This window comes from Dendrobates tinctorius, unplaced genomic scaffold (genome assembly GCF_039654945.1).
Source record: "Dendrobates tinctorius isolate UK_male_01 unplaced genomic scaffold, ASM3965494v1 ptg000064l, whole genome shotgun sequence".
Classification (NCBI taxonomy): domain Eukaryota; kingdom Metazoa; phylum Chordata; class Amphibia; order Anura; family Dendrobatidae; genus Dendrobates; species Dendrobates tinctorius.
Window position 1 is genome coordinate 16,041,882 of NW_027361732.1, and position 16,656 is coordinate 16,058,537.

Consider the following 16,656-nt stretch of genomic DNA (forward strand, 5'->3'; position numbering starts at 1 on the left):
AAGATCTGCATGAAATCTGATTTATTGAGTTTAATTTTTTTGTGTGCACTCATAGACTTGAATAGACGAGTCTAATCCGAAATATGGAAGAAATGAATACATGCCGCCATTTTCACACAAACGTTGGTCAGCATTCTTTCCGTGTGCAATCTGATATTAATACGGACAGTACACATATGTAACTTATGCTGGTCTTCATGAGCCCTAACGATTTAGGATTGCAAAGGCCCCAATACACATTAGACTAAAACATCTGAACCAGCCGATACTGGTGGGATTGGCCAAAAGTGTAAGGTACATGTGGAGCCTTCGGACTCTCCCTGACTGATACATTTGGGGAAAGGAAGGATCCTGCTGGTGGAGTTTTAATGGCTGATTTTTGAGGGGAGATGAGACGCTGCCAGAGGAGCCCGGCAGGTGGTCTCTCGTAGAGATCACACTATCAGGTATAGTCATTAGGGAGTGTCGTGTGACACTTTACATTCTATAATATTGCAGAATACTGGACTTCTTGCAAATGTCACTAGTGATCTTCTCAACACATAAATACTCACATATGGTGATGTCTGAAAGTTTCTGAACCCTTCAAAACTTTCCATATTTCTGCATAAATTTGATCTAAAATTACATCACATTTTCACACAAGTTTAAGAAGTAGATGAGGGAATCAAGTCAAATAGGTGCCAAAATATTAGACTTTGCCATTTTTTATTTATTTTTTTTTAAGAAAATGATCCCATATCACACTGGTAAAAAAAGTATGTTCGGATTAACAGATGATTTGGAGGTGAAATTAGTCTAGTGGTTTCAGTTGGTGAGATGACAATTAGGTGTGAGAGGGCGACCTGTTAGCTAATGGTATCATGATCTTCATAACACGTTTGTGGAAGTGTATGATGGCACGGAAAAAGATTCCTGAGGCCCTCTGAAGAAGAGTGGTTGGTCATCAGGCTGGAAAAACGTTACAAAACCCATCTCTAAAGCAAGTTCCCACAATGAGCAAAAAATGCAGCGTCTCACAGTTCCAGCAATGTGGATGGGATTTCTAGAAATCGGCTTCCCGCTGTGTAAACTGACCTGTAGAGCATTTCTGAAGTCCACAACATATACATTTCTCTTGCGAGTATGCAAAGCTTTATGTGCAGATTTTCCCCATAGAATTTAATTAGTTCTGAAAAATTCATATGTAAAAACCACATATGCTGTGGAAACTCACTTCAGCGTTATATAATGCCAATACGGTAGTTTACTAAATCCAAATATTAGGAAACCAAATACTGACAGCTGAGCTTCACATGCTTTTACCATGTACAGGTATGTGATAGTGGATCATTTTCCTTAATAAAAAGTCTAATATTTTGAACTTTTTTTTTTTTTTTTGTTCTTTTGTCTACTTTTTAGAACTTGTAATCAATGATCAAATATATAAAGTGATTACGGTATGTGTCCAGGACAAGGTGACACGGAGTAGGTATATATAATTGATTGGATAGGGTATACCGTGATTTACAGAGTCCTCCTTATATTTTTACCTGACGCAGACTTTTTTAAACTATATATGACCGCAATCTTCCATATGATTCTACAATTATGCATCTATACTGTATATACTTACCTTATCCCTTCATTATGAGTTTTTGAACATATTTTTGTGCTGATATTTCCCTTGAAACATATTTTTTATTTTTGTTACATTTCTAATAAACTTACGTTTCTGAATATATATTGGTTACTTGTCATTTTTAAAGGTGTCTATATCTTTATAGCTTGTGTAAAAATGGATTGTAGTTTTAGGTCAAGTTTATGTAGACATCTGAAGCATTTTTTAAGGGTTTCCCAAAATTTCCAGCCAACCTTCAGGCATACTAAAGGTGTAATTTGTAAGATTAGTAAATACAGTTGCTTGATGTCTTGTCTATCAAACAGCCCATGTACACTTTGGTGGCTCATGTATGTATCCTGAAACTGCAATAAGTTACATTGCGGAATTTTCTTATACAGATGCAAATTATTGCATTACATGCAGCAAATCTTGAATTGACCTTTTCCATGGCTTGTGCTGTAGAACATAATCATGTCGGATTAGTGTGCTGCATAAGTTACCGTAACTTTTGGCTCATCTGTATCATTACCAGTAGAGAATAGTTGCAGAAACAATAAGTTGTCCATGTTATCACAGGCACATCATTAATGTGGTAGGGAAGTACCGAGTGAGGGCACTCCTATCCGCTCTGAGTACACACATGCAATATGGGCTAGATGTTACGGTTTGGTGTCTGTGACTCGGTGGTGCTTGATGATAGATCGTATGGAACAAAAAGATGCCATAACTGTCGAAATGACCTATTGCATGACTGGGAATGAGGTCTGAAGCAGGAACAGTAGTAATTACCAGTTTGCGGATGACCCTGTAACCAGTTTTTAAAGAAATTAAAAAGTATCATATAATACAGTATCTCCTTACATCTTAAGGCCCCCTGTACACATTACAGTAAAGTCGTCTAAACCTGATAAAAGCGTGAATCCAGCTGATGTATTGTGTACACGGGGGTCTCTCGGCTCTCCCGACAGGAGATGGAGGAGTTTGAATTCAAAAGCCCAATAAGCCGCTGCCAAGTTTATCACCATGTTCGTGATTTTGTGCTGAACGTTCTTCTTATTGGGAGAATAGATGAAGAACTGCATGGTATTCAGACCGGTCAAATAGTGTGGGGGTCCATTGTATCTGACCTGACCATAGAGTTGGCGTGTTATACTTTTTTCCTGGTACCTGGGAATGAGTGTAATACTGGAATATCGCCTATTACTACCAATGCGCTAAACATGGAAAACATTGACACTAATGAGCCCTTTTTCCCATCTACAGCTTGACGACCCTTCAATCTTCCCAGCTGTCATTGTAGAGCACATTCCAAATGCCGATTTACTGCACAGTTACTCGGGGTTAACGTGCGTGGATGATCCCAATGACATTATCACGGAGAACTCGCTGGATGTAGCAGAGGAGCAAATCATAGAAGACGATGACCTCACTCTTACAGGTAGCGGTCAGTGTGACCAATATCGGCCATTCCCTCCTGCTCTAACCTGCGCACCGACAATGGTATCTGAGGGCCTATGTGCAGGACTGACAATGTTTGGCCACATATGTTTCTGGCTTGCGTTAATGTGGCTTTCCTCCTGTCTTTAGGAAAGGCGCTCCAGGTTTTAATTTTACCTTATGTAGTAAATTAGACTTGTGATGCATTGTGGCACGAAAACGAACTCCTAATGTTAGTGCGCAGGACACTGAGCATTAAAGTGACCCAATTATTGGTTTGTGTCTCGCTCAATGTATGGGAGCTTTTCCTCTCGGTACATTATTGGGTCTACCATTTCTATAATTTTTTTTTTTTCTGGCATCATTTTAGAACACATTTTGCCTTTTATGACACTAATGTAAGTAACCCACTCCAGTTTTCACTGGCTAATGCTGTACAACATTCTGTTATTTGCCTAGAATCGCACCTATGAAGCAGCAGTGCCATCTGCTGGTCAATTCTGAAAATGCAGAATCGTGACCAATTTAAAGGGAAGTGTATTTTACAAAAAATGTAAGCGATAAGTAACGGACAACAATCTCTTTTAGTTGAAGCTTCCTGTCAGAATGGTGATGAAACCATGGAAACAATTGAAGCTGCTGAAGCACTTCTTAATATGGACTCTCCAGATGCATTACTGGATGAGAAAAGATTAGGTAAGTGTGAAGTGCTCTATGAGTTAACAGTTGTAATTTCAAGGCTGATAAATTCCCACTAGGTAATAAGTTTATGCGCTAGGAAATCATGTACAAGAAAATAACAAGCCCCAAAAAGCCTAAGCTGGTCATAAATATTAGGTGACAAGCTGTGGACATAGCACAGAGAGAAGTATCGGCTTCCTATAGGAGAGAGTGAGTCCTAGGTCCCCCAAAATGGTCCTGATAAAAACTACAGCTCTCCCTGCAAAAACAGAAGCTCTCACTCAACATAGACAGAAAAATTAAAACGTTTTGGGTCGGAGTGTGGCAACACACATTACATTTGTACTTTTTAAAGGTGCTGGGGTATTATTTTTATATTTTATTGTTTTTGAAGGAACAATCCAGCATTTTTGCTATTGTCCCCACTGTCTTCTGTTGTTTTGAATCTCATAGACTTACTTTGAGAAAGTGACATCCAGCTCCATACAGAAGATGCTGTGCGAATAGGCAGGTCGCAAATGGGGTCACATGATATGGTGTTGGAAACTGCAGAAAACAATAGCCATTATGTATTGTAATACACTCTCTGCAAACACAGTAGTGATTGCTAACGGGGAAAAATGAGAAAAGCTCCTTTTAAAAGCAATAAGGTATAGAGACCGCTAAAGAAATTTGTGTTTGACAAGCAGTTTAAGGCTGCTTTACACTTGCCTTGTTTTTTCGGGCCGTTTTTTGCGGCCCCAATAGATTTCTATGGGGCAGCAAAAACGGCCCACAAAAATAAATTGGAGCCCCTGTGTCCCGTATGGCCGTGAAAAAATATCGAGCTTGCTCGATATTTTTCACAGCTTACGGACACGGCATCCATTTAAATCAATGGTACCGCAAAAACAATGGTAGCTTGTTTTCGCGGTACACCGTATTTGCCGATCGCCTTTTTTTCCCCTGCAATTTGTTACAACAGGGAGAAACTGCGATCCGAGAAGGTTTTTTGTGGCCCGTTTTTGCAAAAATCACAGCAATACGAGCCGTAATAATGGGCCGCAAAAAAAACAGCATGTGTAAAAGTAGCCTAAAGTTACCATGTCATTTTTTTTGCTGTAAAGACCGTAGAATTGAAACCTAGTTATCAATGGTGCAGTTGCATGTTTTCATGATCCTACTCCTCAAAGAATAAATGTTACAGCAAATTAAATTGTGTCATTCAAAACTACAACTCGTCCTGCAAAAAGAAAAGTCCTCGTACATCTATGTCTAAGGAAGAATTAAAAAAAAAAAAAAAAAATGGCTCTTGGTAGATGGGGGGATAAAACAAAATGTCTTGAGTGGTAAAGGCTAACGCAGTGTTGGTGGTGAGAATGATGACATGAATTTTATTAATGTTTCTAGCCAACATATTTGGATCTGAAGATGAGCTGATGGTCACTCCAATCACACACGTGTCCGTCACCGTAGATGGCATTCCGGAGGTGATGGAGCTACAGCAGAACATTTATCAAGAGCCATTAGACTCTCCTCCTGGCGACCAGCCGAAAAGGAAAAAAGGTTTGGAGAGTACTGCTGTCTTCTCCAATCCTTAGAACTGCGGCCAGTTTGTATGGCCGTCAGCCTGAAGGTTTCTATACAAGCTGATATTCTTTCATCTGTTTTATTTTTTGTTAGGAAGAAAAACAAAAACTAATCGCTCCGAGTCCCCCACCACTACACCAAATATATCTGTGAAGAAGAAAAGCAAAGATGGGAAAGGTAACGCTGTAGCTTATTAGCTGATCGTCCAGCCAGCAGTGGTCACCCATACCCTTCATCATGTATGCTCACCTTAACTGAATGTGCGCGTTACTTCATTTGGAGGAGTGGGATAAGCACCTCCGGTGATACTTATTCCTGGAGCAAGAAAATGGTCAGACGTGACAGACCTACTCTATCTGAGCCTAGTTTCTTTCATAAAAAGATGTGAACACAAAATTTGTCTCAATCTAATGTGTATAATGGTCAGCAGAGACCCCGACCTCCTCATATATTTGGAAAAGCATCATGACAGGTGTTGGCCATATTGGTAATTTCCTACAGCTGACATACCCTGCCCGATCCACAGGCATGTATAAGGTACTGGCTGTATGCTTGTAGCCATGTGTAATCTGGAAACTGCGGCGGTTCACAGAAAAACCGTATAGTAGTTACCGGGGACCAGGCTGTATGGGAGACTAGTCGGACAGGTTGGTCCCCAGCGGCTTCTCGGTCGGTGACGGGTTTTTCCCTACAATGAAGGACAGCGGGTGAGGCATCGCACCAAGGACCTGCTTATCCCGTTAATGTGATTCGGTTCCCAGCACTGATTACACTATGGTATTCTCTATAACGCTGCAGGGCTCCAGAGTTAATCCTTCAGGAGTGAAATCATACAGCCGTGTCTGCTGCATGCTGCCCGTGGATCGCAGGGGTCAGCTTTCAGGTTCCCTTTTAAATAAAAGATTCCAGGAGATGAATATGAGAGAACCATGAGTATATATGAAAAATGGGAACACGCAGCATAAAGTTATCAGTGCGTGAATTTGCAGGCCATAAAACTGTAGCTTCAACACTACTAAGCTCCCATGACAACACTTCCTGTCCTTTCTCTGGACTTGTTTAGCTTTGCCACAGGGAGCAAGGTGTGGCTCCACATTACCAGCAACATCCTAACCACATCTATGTGCTGGTGGTACATTTTGTGTTTGTGAGTGTTGGTTTAAATTGACTCCGTGTACTGGGTAGAAAATAATCGTATTTATGACGTGAAAGGGACTGTGGGATGCATCGCTGCATTTCAGGGCAGGTTTACTTCTAGTGACGTGGGGTTTTTTAAAATTGTTTTAATTTTTGTTTTGTTCTAGGGAAGAAACCTTTAATTAGACGTTTTGCAGGATATGGGAGTGATATCACGCCATTGACTTGGTTACTTTTGCTTTTCTAGGCAATACCATTTACCTTTGGGAGTTCCTATTAGCTTTGCTACAAGACAAAGCTACATGTCCAAAGTACATTAAGTGGACCCAGAGGGAAAAGGGCATTTTCAAACTGGTGGATTCCAAAGCGGTGTCTAAGCTTTGGGGAAAGCACAAAAACAAGCCTGACATGAACTATGAAACGATGGGTAGGGCACTCAGGTAAGCTCATTCACAGGCGAGCATTGTATGTGTTCTTATAACTCCTCATCATATGCTTGCCACTTAAAGGGGTCATTTGGTCCAAAAATAAGGTTGACAGTCATTCTGTGTGACTGCAGACTACAGAATCTGGACAATATGCACAATTCTGCATACAAGTTGGCATACAGGTAGTGATCTGAAAACTTGCAGTCACGTGCCGACTAGTCTTTATCTGGCTTGTTTCGATAGAAGAAAATTGAGAGAAGAGCAGTAGTCTAGACTGCATGTGGCCACCCACCAACACAAGGGAGTTGTGACGGTGTGCCCAGCTTTTTTTTTTCTTCTGAGACCAGATGACCCCTTAAGCAACATCCATTTTTTTTATACTAGTTATACAGTGTGGGGCTAAAAATAGCAGGCGTCGTATTCCCACTATTAACTGCTATATATGTGAATGTTGTCACTTTATCACCAAAAAAAGCTTGTGTTAAATAGTTGATTTAAAGAATTATTTCCAAATTAAGTTATCCCAAATCCAAAGGTTAGGAGATACCTGATCAATGAGTGTCCAAACTTTCGAACGCCCTACAGTCCCAAGATAGGGGGCCCTGCAACCCATTGTTATTCACTTGTATTGACTCCAGGACCAGGCTCTGTTCCTTTGCCTATAGCCGCCTCCCTTTGCTGAGGTTCATGCTGATTTTCTCAAGTAGCCTGGCAAATGCCTGTGACCACTTAAGGCTCAAGGTTTTAGATTCTGACAGCTATGTGTATCTGAGTGTTCCATAAGCATTGCATTCAGTTACCCTGTGATTGGCAGTTTGTCTAATCATCCATTTCTGTCAGCTGGCAATATTCACTTAAAGGGAAGGTGCCATCCCAAAAAAAATTTTTCAGCAATTGAAAAAATGTAAAGAATTAATGTTTACATTTTCTTAAAAAATATTATCATTTGTCTTTAATTTTGTAAAATATGAAAAATAATTTTAAAAAGTTTGGCATTTCCACTTGTTAACACTAGGGGGAGCAGCTACTGAAGTTTGGCACAAAAACCTAGTGTACAACTAGCTCACATTACTGTCCTGCAGTAATTATGGGTGTACAGTGTCCATGATGTTTGATTTTGATATATGATCATGCCCTAAAATGGACACTGTATGGGTGGAATCTGCTGACATGGGTGTGGTGTCACTCCTCTCCTCCCCTACTGGGTGCTTGCTAAGGGAAAAGAGAGGATGACATCTAGGAACACAGTGAGCAGCCATTTTGATGGGGCCTGCAAAGTTACTGACTGTCTTTTCATGTAAAGTCTGGATCAGAACAGGCCATCAATCAGCAGAAATGTTTCCTGGATTTCTGTGGAGCAGACAAGAAGATGGTCCATCCATGTGTATAAAACACAGCGCTCTATGTACACACCCTGGCACCGAACAGGGTGCCCCCCATAGACCAGCACACTGCTCTCCTGAAATACTCTGTGCTGCGGTCACTCTGCTCCTCCACCATATATCAGGCCCTGTCGCCTCGCTTTCTCACATCGCCAGGACAGGATCTGAGGAGAGGAATGGGGTCTTCGGTCACCGAGGATGGCAAGCAGCAAGGATTCTGGGAGCAGGGTGACAGCAGCACAGAGTATTTCAGGAGAGCAGTGCGCTGGTCTATGGGGGGCACAGAGGGAGATATATGGGGGAGGAGCAGGGAGACAGCAGCACAGAAATCCAGGAAACATTTCTGCTGATTGATGGCCTGTTCTGATCCAGACATGGCATGCAAAGACTCCATTCCCCTCCTCAGATTCTTTCCTGGCGATGTGTGAAAGCGAGGCGACAGGTGCAGTCCAGGGTGACGCTGGGAAGCAGGCTGGGGGGGAATGGAGCCATTCAGTAACGATAAAAATGAGACCCCTCTCTTCAGCTGCCTCACCAGCCCTCCCCTGACTGCACCTATTACCCCTGACCCGTGTGCAGGTGCTCAGCCAGAACCACCCTAGAATGGGTCCCCTTTTAGCAGATCACAAATAATACCGCCATATACTTCACACACAATGCCGCCATATAGATCATACACAATACCACCATGTAGATCACACACAAAACCAGCAGGGTGACAGCAGCACAGAGTATTTCAGGAGAGCAGTATCACACGGCAGAGAATTAGATACACGGCTCAGCAGTCAGTATCACACAGGGGAGGATTAGATACACGGCTCAGCAGTCAGTATCACACAGGATAAGATTAGATACACGGCTCAGCAGTCAGTATCACACAGGATAGGATTAGATACACGGCTCAGCAGGCAGTATCACAGGAGACAGTATTACAGATATGCTCACACTGGTGTAACTGCCCCACCCCCATACACTAGACTATGTCACTGTTACAGGAGGACAGTGGAGCTGGAGCAGGAAGCACAGTGCAGAAAGTCGAGCTCAGCAGATAGCACTGGGCTACAGTAAAATGGCGCCCAGCCACACCTACAGCAGTGAATGGTGCAGCCCACAGGGGCGTGCCCAGTTCTCTGCTAATGAGGCTGCGTGGTGGGTCGGGAGCCGACCGCAGTCTCCTTTGTCCAGGGACGGCCATATTTGCAGACTGTATGAGTCCTCCACAGATCTGCAAATCAAGATGTCAGCGCCCAGTGGCTACATTAAAACATTATTACAAACAAACCATAAATCCTAGTTAGTACAACATTTGCTTTAACAACATGTTTTGTTACTTACTCTTTTTTTGCAAATTATATAAAATTGCGGCACCTTCCCTTTAAGAAAACTCCTGTTGGTTTATCAACTATCTGCATTTACTTTCTGGCCCAGACTTGCAATTAACCCTTTGTCTGCTGTAAGCATAATGAACTCTTCTCTGATGCCATTCACACTATAAATGCTTATTCAAAAGTATGTATCTTTTTTTTGCAAGTTAGTATTTCATTTGCCTCCTTATAATTGCTGCCTTTTTTCCCTGCCAATATGTCTGCTGAGTGGATACAACTGTCTTTAAACTGTAAAGCGCTGCGGAATATGTTAGCGCTATATAAAAATAAAGATTATAATTATTTGTTTTTATTGCAAGCCCTGGGCAGACTATACATCTATTGTTCCTGTGTACGTTTGCACTACTGTCTCTGTGTTTTCTGGCGTTTTCTGCTCTTCATGTCTACTTGCTGCCCTGCATATTGTACTGTTCCTGGTTGATCCAAGTGTCATTCAGCAAGTCCCGCTTGATGTGTCATCGTTGGTCCTGACTCCTGACCTGTGGCATAAGTGAACCCATAACAGAATACTCAAAACTTGCATTTTAAAGGTGGGGTGGCATCTACATCATTACCGTTCAAAACTGAGGACTTATTTGGCTTAGCCAAAGGATTAATTCTGTGAGATATTATGCCATGTACTTCCTTACCCTGTCTGCTGAATTAGTCTGGTACAGTGATACGCTTTTGGCTAGCTTTTGTACTAGCCTAGTAGTCAGATCAAAGGTAAGGATTTGCCGCCTTGTCTTGATTTTATTTCTCTCACTTCCCAAATGGACTTAAGTTTTCTTTATGTCAATCATTTTTATTAAGATTTTATATAAAACAGATTATACACCACAACAAACATGCGGACAGTTGAAAAATTTGTCCTATAACAGCAGGACAATAAAATTCAAAGTAAAAACAGATAACAGCTGAAAATTCTGCATAGTAGGGTTAGGGGATACAATGTGCAACATAGGAAGCAAGGGTAGGGATGATAGGTAATAAGGTAATAAGATCACAGGTCCACCAATCAGGACTGGAAGGACGAGAATTTGGACACCACCCAGGGGAACCAGGGAACCAGCGATTCCTTTTTTTATTTTTGGTAAACATATCTGAGGTCAGAAGGAGCTCGTATTGGTAATGTTTATTGATTTTTTGGATAATTTCCAATTTAGAGGGGATAGTTATTTCTCTCCAGTGGTCTGCCAGACACATACGTGCTGCTATTAGAATGTGTGATACAATTGGTCTCAAATCGCCAGGGAATATATGTAAACCGATCCCCAAAACCGCTAGCTGACCACTCAAACTTCCAGCCAGGCCTGTAACTGAGGTAATAATGTTAGACACTTCTTCCCAAAAAGGCCGGATGAGCGGGCAATCCCACCACACGTGCCCTAGGGAACCAACACCCGAGCAGCCCGTCCAGCAGGATCGGGGATAGGAACCACGGAATTTGGAAATCTTCAGCGGGGTGTAATACCAGTCAAAGTGAACTTTCTTTAGCTGCTGAAGATGATTGATACAGGAGGAATATTTCTGCAAGTCGCCAGAAGCGGACCACCATTGGTCCGGGGTTGAGGAGAAAGCAGAGCCCCTTCCCAGCGCCTCATATACGCTTGTTTAGGACCATTACCGGGGGAATTAAACACTTTATATACTACCGAGAGGCCGTGTTTTTGAGAGGAGGAAGAACTAAAAAAATGCTGTATTGGCGAGCAAACCGCATTATGGCAGGATAAGGGAAATACACATGAATTTAAAAAAAGCCGAATTTGCAGGTACTGGTAGAAGTTATTTCTGTGAAGGCCAATTTCATCCATTAGGACAGAGAAAGGTTTCAACTCCTGAATTAAGAGGATATCTTTCATGACCACAATACCATTCCTCACCCAATTGCCTAACGTGAGGCCATCCACATGAAGCTCTGAGGCTCTAATAGAGATAGACTCAAATTTAATCACCTGACGAGAAGAGACCAGATCAGACCAGTAAGAAAATGCCACTTTCATTGTCTGCAAGGGAAGAGAGGGGGCAAAGGAACAAAGCACTCGGGCCTCCAGTAGAAATCTCAGTCCCACGCGGGGCCAAGTATTTCTCCACAAGCACCCATTTGTGAGTACTAGAATCATCATACCACTCCCTTAACGCCTCTAGAACTGCTGCTTTATGGTACAAATAAAAATTCGGGACCCCCAGACCACCATGTGAATAACTATAAAATAAGGTAGACATACCAACCCTAGGTTTCTTTCCTGCCCAAATAAATCTGCTCACAACTGCCTGCAGAAGAGAGAGAAACATCTTGGGGAACCTCAAGGGAAGACAACGGAATAAATAATTTTGGCTAGGAACATCATCTTATCTATCTGAATGCGCGCCATCCAGGAAAGGGGTAAATGTATTTGATTGCTTGATTCCATTCGAAAGGACATAGACAGAGTATTAAAATTCTGTTTGACAATATTGGAAAGTTTACAAATCCTTAGTCCTAGGTACGAGAAGCCGTCCCGGGCCCAAGTATATGGGACAAGTGAGGAGATTCTATTTCTAACAGATGGTGGAACATTAACCGAGAAGAGAACCGATTTTCCTTCGTTTAGCTTGTAATATGAAATCTTAGAAAATTCAATGAGAGCGTTTTTGATCCCTATCAATGATCTTTCACTATCAGTGCAAGAGAGAATTACATCGTCTGCATATAGACCAATCTTATGCTCTACATTGCCTATTTTAACTCCAGAGATTTCCGGGTTGAGCCTAATGGACTCCGCCAAGGGCTCCATGATTAAAGCAAAAATTATAAGGGAAAGGGGGCAACCCTGGCGGGTCCCATTAGTCAGGTCAAATCTATCCGAGTAGAAGCCAGCTGCACAGACCGAAGCATTTGGTTTTTTGTATAAGGCCATAATAGCACCCTTTATTTTACCAGAGAAACCAAATGTGTCCAAAACGGCGTCCACATAGCCCCAGTGTACCCTGTCAAACGCTTTCTCCGCATCTAGAGACAGGAATACACCGGGGGTACCACTGGACTCAAGAAAATCAATCACTCTTCTAGTGCCATCTCTAGCCTGCCTCCCTGGGACGAATCCCACTTGGTCAGGGGAGACCAGGGCCGGCAAAACTGAGAGGAGTCTATTAGCCCAGACTTTTGCATATAACTTCACATCACAATTCAAAAGAGAGATAGGTCTGAAGTTACCAGGAGAGGTTGGAGGCTTCCCCGGTTTAGGAATAGTAGTGATTGTCGCAGCCAAGCTTTCAGATTGGATATCAGATGAGTCCCTCCATAGTGAGAACGTTCTAACCAAAAATGGAGCCAAGATGTGCGCAAACTGGCGGTAGTAAGAATTAGAAAAACCATCTGGCCCGGGGGCAGAAAGTGTCTTAGAGGAATTAATAACCCGAACTACTTCCTCCTCAGTAAGGGGGGCATTAAGAGCAGCCAGAGCCGTGGGGGAAAGTTTGGGCAAATTTAGTTTAGCAAGGAAAGAAGAAATTTCACCCTTCGTGGGCTGGTGTGTTTTAGGATCTGACTTGAGATTATATAGTTGGGAATAGTATTCTTTAAACTCACTAGCTATATGAGTAGGGTTTAAAACTTTGGACCCGTCGTGCTTATTCAAAAAGGGAATGGCCATCTGAGCCTCCCTTTTCTTCACTCGACTTGCTAGGACCCTACTGGCTCTATCACCCAAGCTATAGAATTTGGATTTAAGCATTTTTAGATTTTTTTCATAGGAATACAGCATAATTGATCTCAGCTGATCTCTCAGACCTCTAATATAGAGTCAAGGAAAATGTCAGAGGGGTGAGCCTTGTTTGCCCTTTCCAGGAGCTGGAGTTTAGACAAAATATCATTAAATGTTTTTAACCTTTCCCTTTTCTCCATTGCTGCAATTTTGATGAGGACACCTCTAGCAAAGGCCTTATGGGCCGCCCAAAGAGTTTCATCCGAGACCATTTGATTATCATTGGAATGCTCTACCCCAATAAATCAGGACTATCCCCAATTTGCATAGTTTTAGGCGCTCCCTCAAAACACACCTGTTCAGAGCAGCCTATCACATTCACTAATCAAAGTCATTCTCTGTGTAAGTGTGCGTGTGTAGCCCATTCACTATCTCCATCCATCCTTCACTCCCGCAAGATGGCTGGACCTTCATTGTAAATACACCATTGTAAATACACACCTGTACTCTGTATCTCCCTCACCTCATTGTAGATTGTAAGCTCTCACGAGCAGGGTCGTCTTATTTCGTCTTATTTTGCTTTAATTATTGTATTGTTAGCGTTGTTACTTATGACTTGTGTTTTGAAACTGTTAAACTGTAAAGCGCTGTGGAATATGTTGGAGCTATATAAATAAAGATTATTATTATTATTATCATTAATGGCAAAAAATTATTTTAATTGCTGAGCGATTTCATCGCTGGTATCTTGGTTAGTGAGGCTATAATCATTCAGTTTCCATTTGGAAGGAGACCGGGTCGGACCCCTGTCTGAAATTGTTAACATAACGGGCGCGTGGTCCGACCACGTAATGGGGCCAATGTTAATCTGGTCACAACCCAACAGTAACGAATCATCTACTAAGATATAATCTATTCTAGAGTAGGTATTAAACCTTAGTGAGTGAAAAGAGTAGTCTCTCTCTCCTGCATGAGCATATCGCTATATATCATGAAAACGAAACTCACGGATCAGGTGGCCCATCTCTTTTCTGGCCGGGGCTTGGTGGGAACAATCTAGGAATTTACACATAGGGACATTAAAGTTTCCGCATATCACCAAGGGACCCTTTGCTATTCCCCTAAAAGTCTCCAAAAATTTACGTATGAATCTCAACTGGCCCACATTGGGAGCATACACTGAAGCAATAGTAAATTGCACATTGTTTAGTAGACCAATTAAAATGACATATCTTCCCTCAATGTCCCCCACCACCCTTTCAAGCTGGAAGGCTACAGAGCTTTTAATGAGGATTCCCACACCCGCCCTCTTGTGGACATTATTGGCAAAAAAACTGATGAGGATAATTACCATTTTTCATTCTACCATTATCCTGGGCTAATAAATGTGATTCTTGAATGCACAAAACATCACTACTCGCCTTCCCTGCCTCCTTCCAGACCCATGACCTTTTATGCGGAGAATTTAATCCCTTTACATTTAGAGAGAATACCTTTAAACCCATGGTATGTAAGGGCAGAAGTGGCTATGATAGCCGAGAATCTGCTTCCTTTGGAGTATTAACCCTGCAGAAAGAAACGGTACAAACAGGCAAGACCTATCAACAAATAACATGACATAACAATTAAAGAAAAACTGAGAAACAAGTTGCTCCTCGCATAACATGACGGAGCTACACAAGGACTGACGAGCAGTAAGAGCTAAAAAAAAAAAAAAAAGACGCTCGTGGGGCAGGAACTGCAAGTGGGCTGGATGCGGCCACAAAATTTAGTAGCCAGCACCCTCTGCAGAAACAAAAAAAAAAAAAATCCAGAAAAATGGAGACCACAACCTCAAAAGGCGAAAGTTATGGGAACTTCAAGCTTTAAACCATTCAGGGTTAATTCTCCTGTTTTGGGGTGAACCTTTATCCAAGGAAGATGGCGGAGGGGGTGGAATATCCCAGTCCTCAAACACTTTCCCAAGTTGCGCAGTAGAGAAGCAAACCCGAGTGTTACCATTTTTACTGACAATGAGCTTGATAGCGAAACCCCAACAATATGTAATGCCTTTATCCCGTAGAATCTTTGTAAAAGGGGTGAATTCTCTCCTCCTCGCAAGCGTGCCAGCTGAGAGGTCTGGGAATACCGAAAGACGAGCAAATCTGTCTGGCAGGGAAGGTTTCTTCTTTAAACCAAGCAGGAAGGCCTCCTTTGTTGTATAGAAGTGAATGCGGGCAATAGTATCTCTGGGAATCGAAGGGTTAAGTCCTCGAGGCTTAGGGATTCTGTGAATCCGGTCCACTAAGATATCTCTCGCTTCTGCTTCAGGCACAACAGCTTGAATAAAGTCCTGTAACAGGGGAAGCAAATCTTTATCATGTACTTCTTCTGGTATTCCTCTTATTCTAACATTGTTTCTCCTGGATCTGTCCTCCAGGTCCAGCATTTTAGCTATTAACTTGCGGACTTCAGCCTTAAGCTCCTCATGCTCATCTATCGGTGCATTGTGGGACCCTGTTAACTCCTCCATTTTGTTCTCTAAATGATCTGTGCGGTTCCCTATAGCTCCTACTTCCCCCTTCAGCTCTGCCAACATGCTCTTTATATCATTTTGCATAGATTTCCTGAAAGCTGCAAAGAGGGATTTCATCTCCTCCTTTGTGACAGGCTGGTTGTCAGGGCTTGCCATTTCCACAGTCCCCGCAGTCTCCATGGAGCCTTCTCTGCTTGAGGCAGAGGAAGTAGCAGAACGTGCTGATCCTGCAGACTTTGCAGCATGAGGGGAGGCAGCAGCCATCTTAGAACTCCTCTCCAGCCTGGAGCCTCTGGCAAAGAAGTCAGATACCTTTCTGGGGGAGCTCCGGAGCCCGGGTTTGGACCGCCTCATCTGATCCCAGGGTGATACTAAGTGCCTGGAGAAAGATTCACCGCTGAAGGAACTGCCGGTAAGATGTGTGAGCCGCTTCACCACCTGAAGTCGTCAGAGCTCCTGGATTATGTGACCAGCACCATGCTCTGCCAGGCCACGCCCCCCCCCCCCCCTCCAAATGGACTTAAGTTTTAAAGAGAGATCAAGATCAAGGTAGAAAGCTCAAAATTTCCACATACTTTAAGAGCTGCTTCAAAATCTACATCCAGAGAGACCATGCCAGAGCAAATGCAAATTGGCTGGAAGAATTTTTCGTCGACCAAAAAAATCCTATAACCTTTAATGAAGGGCTTGGTCTATATTGTGGCAAACAGGATAGTTCTCTAATTAACGGTTTTAAACTTAAGGCCAGGGAAACTTCAGACCTTACGTGAAATAGGAGGGATTACCCTGGGGTTAACGCTGTCCTCCACTTAAGACAAACTGCTTGTATCTATGTCCATTGATTCAGGTGCTAC

General features: G+C 42.5%; 1 protein-coding gene across 6 annotated transcripts in view; it reads left to right on the top strand.

Moving 5' to 3' along the window:
- Positions 1–16,656, top strand: part of ELF1 (E74 like ETS transcription factor 1) — a 186,183-nt gene that overhangs the window by 161,534 nt on the left and 7,993 nt on the right. For all 6 annotated transcript variants that reach the window (XM_073580331.1, XM_073580329.1, XM_073580332.1 and 3 more), the window contains 5 exons: positions 2,867–3,041; positions 3,629–3,736; positions 5,111–5,266; positions 5,384–5,467; positions 6,675–6,867. In XM_073580331.1, coding sequence (XP_073436432.1) covers positions 2,867–3,041; positions 3,629–3,736; positions 5,111–5,266; positions 5,384–5,467; positions 6,675–6,867 — 716 coding nt within the window. The remainder of the gene's footprint in view (positions 1–2,866; positions 3,042–3,628; positions 3,737–5,110; positions 5,267–5,383; positions 5,468–6,674; positions 6,868–16,656) is intronic.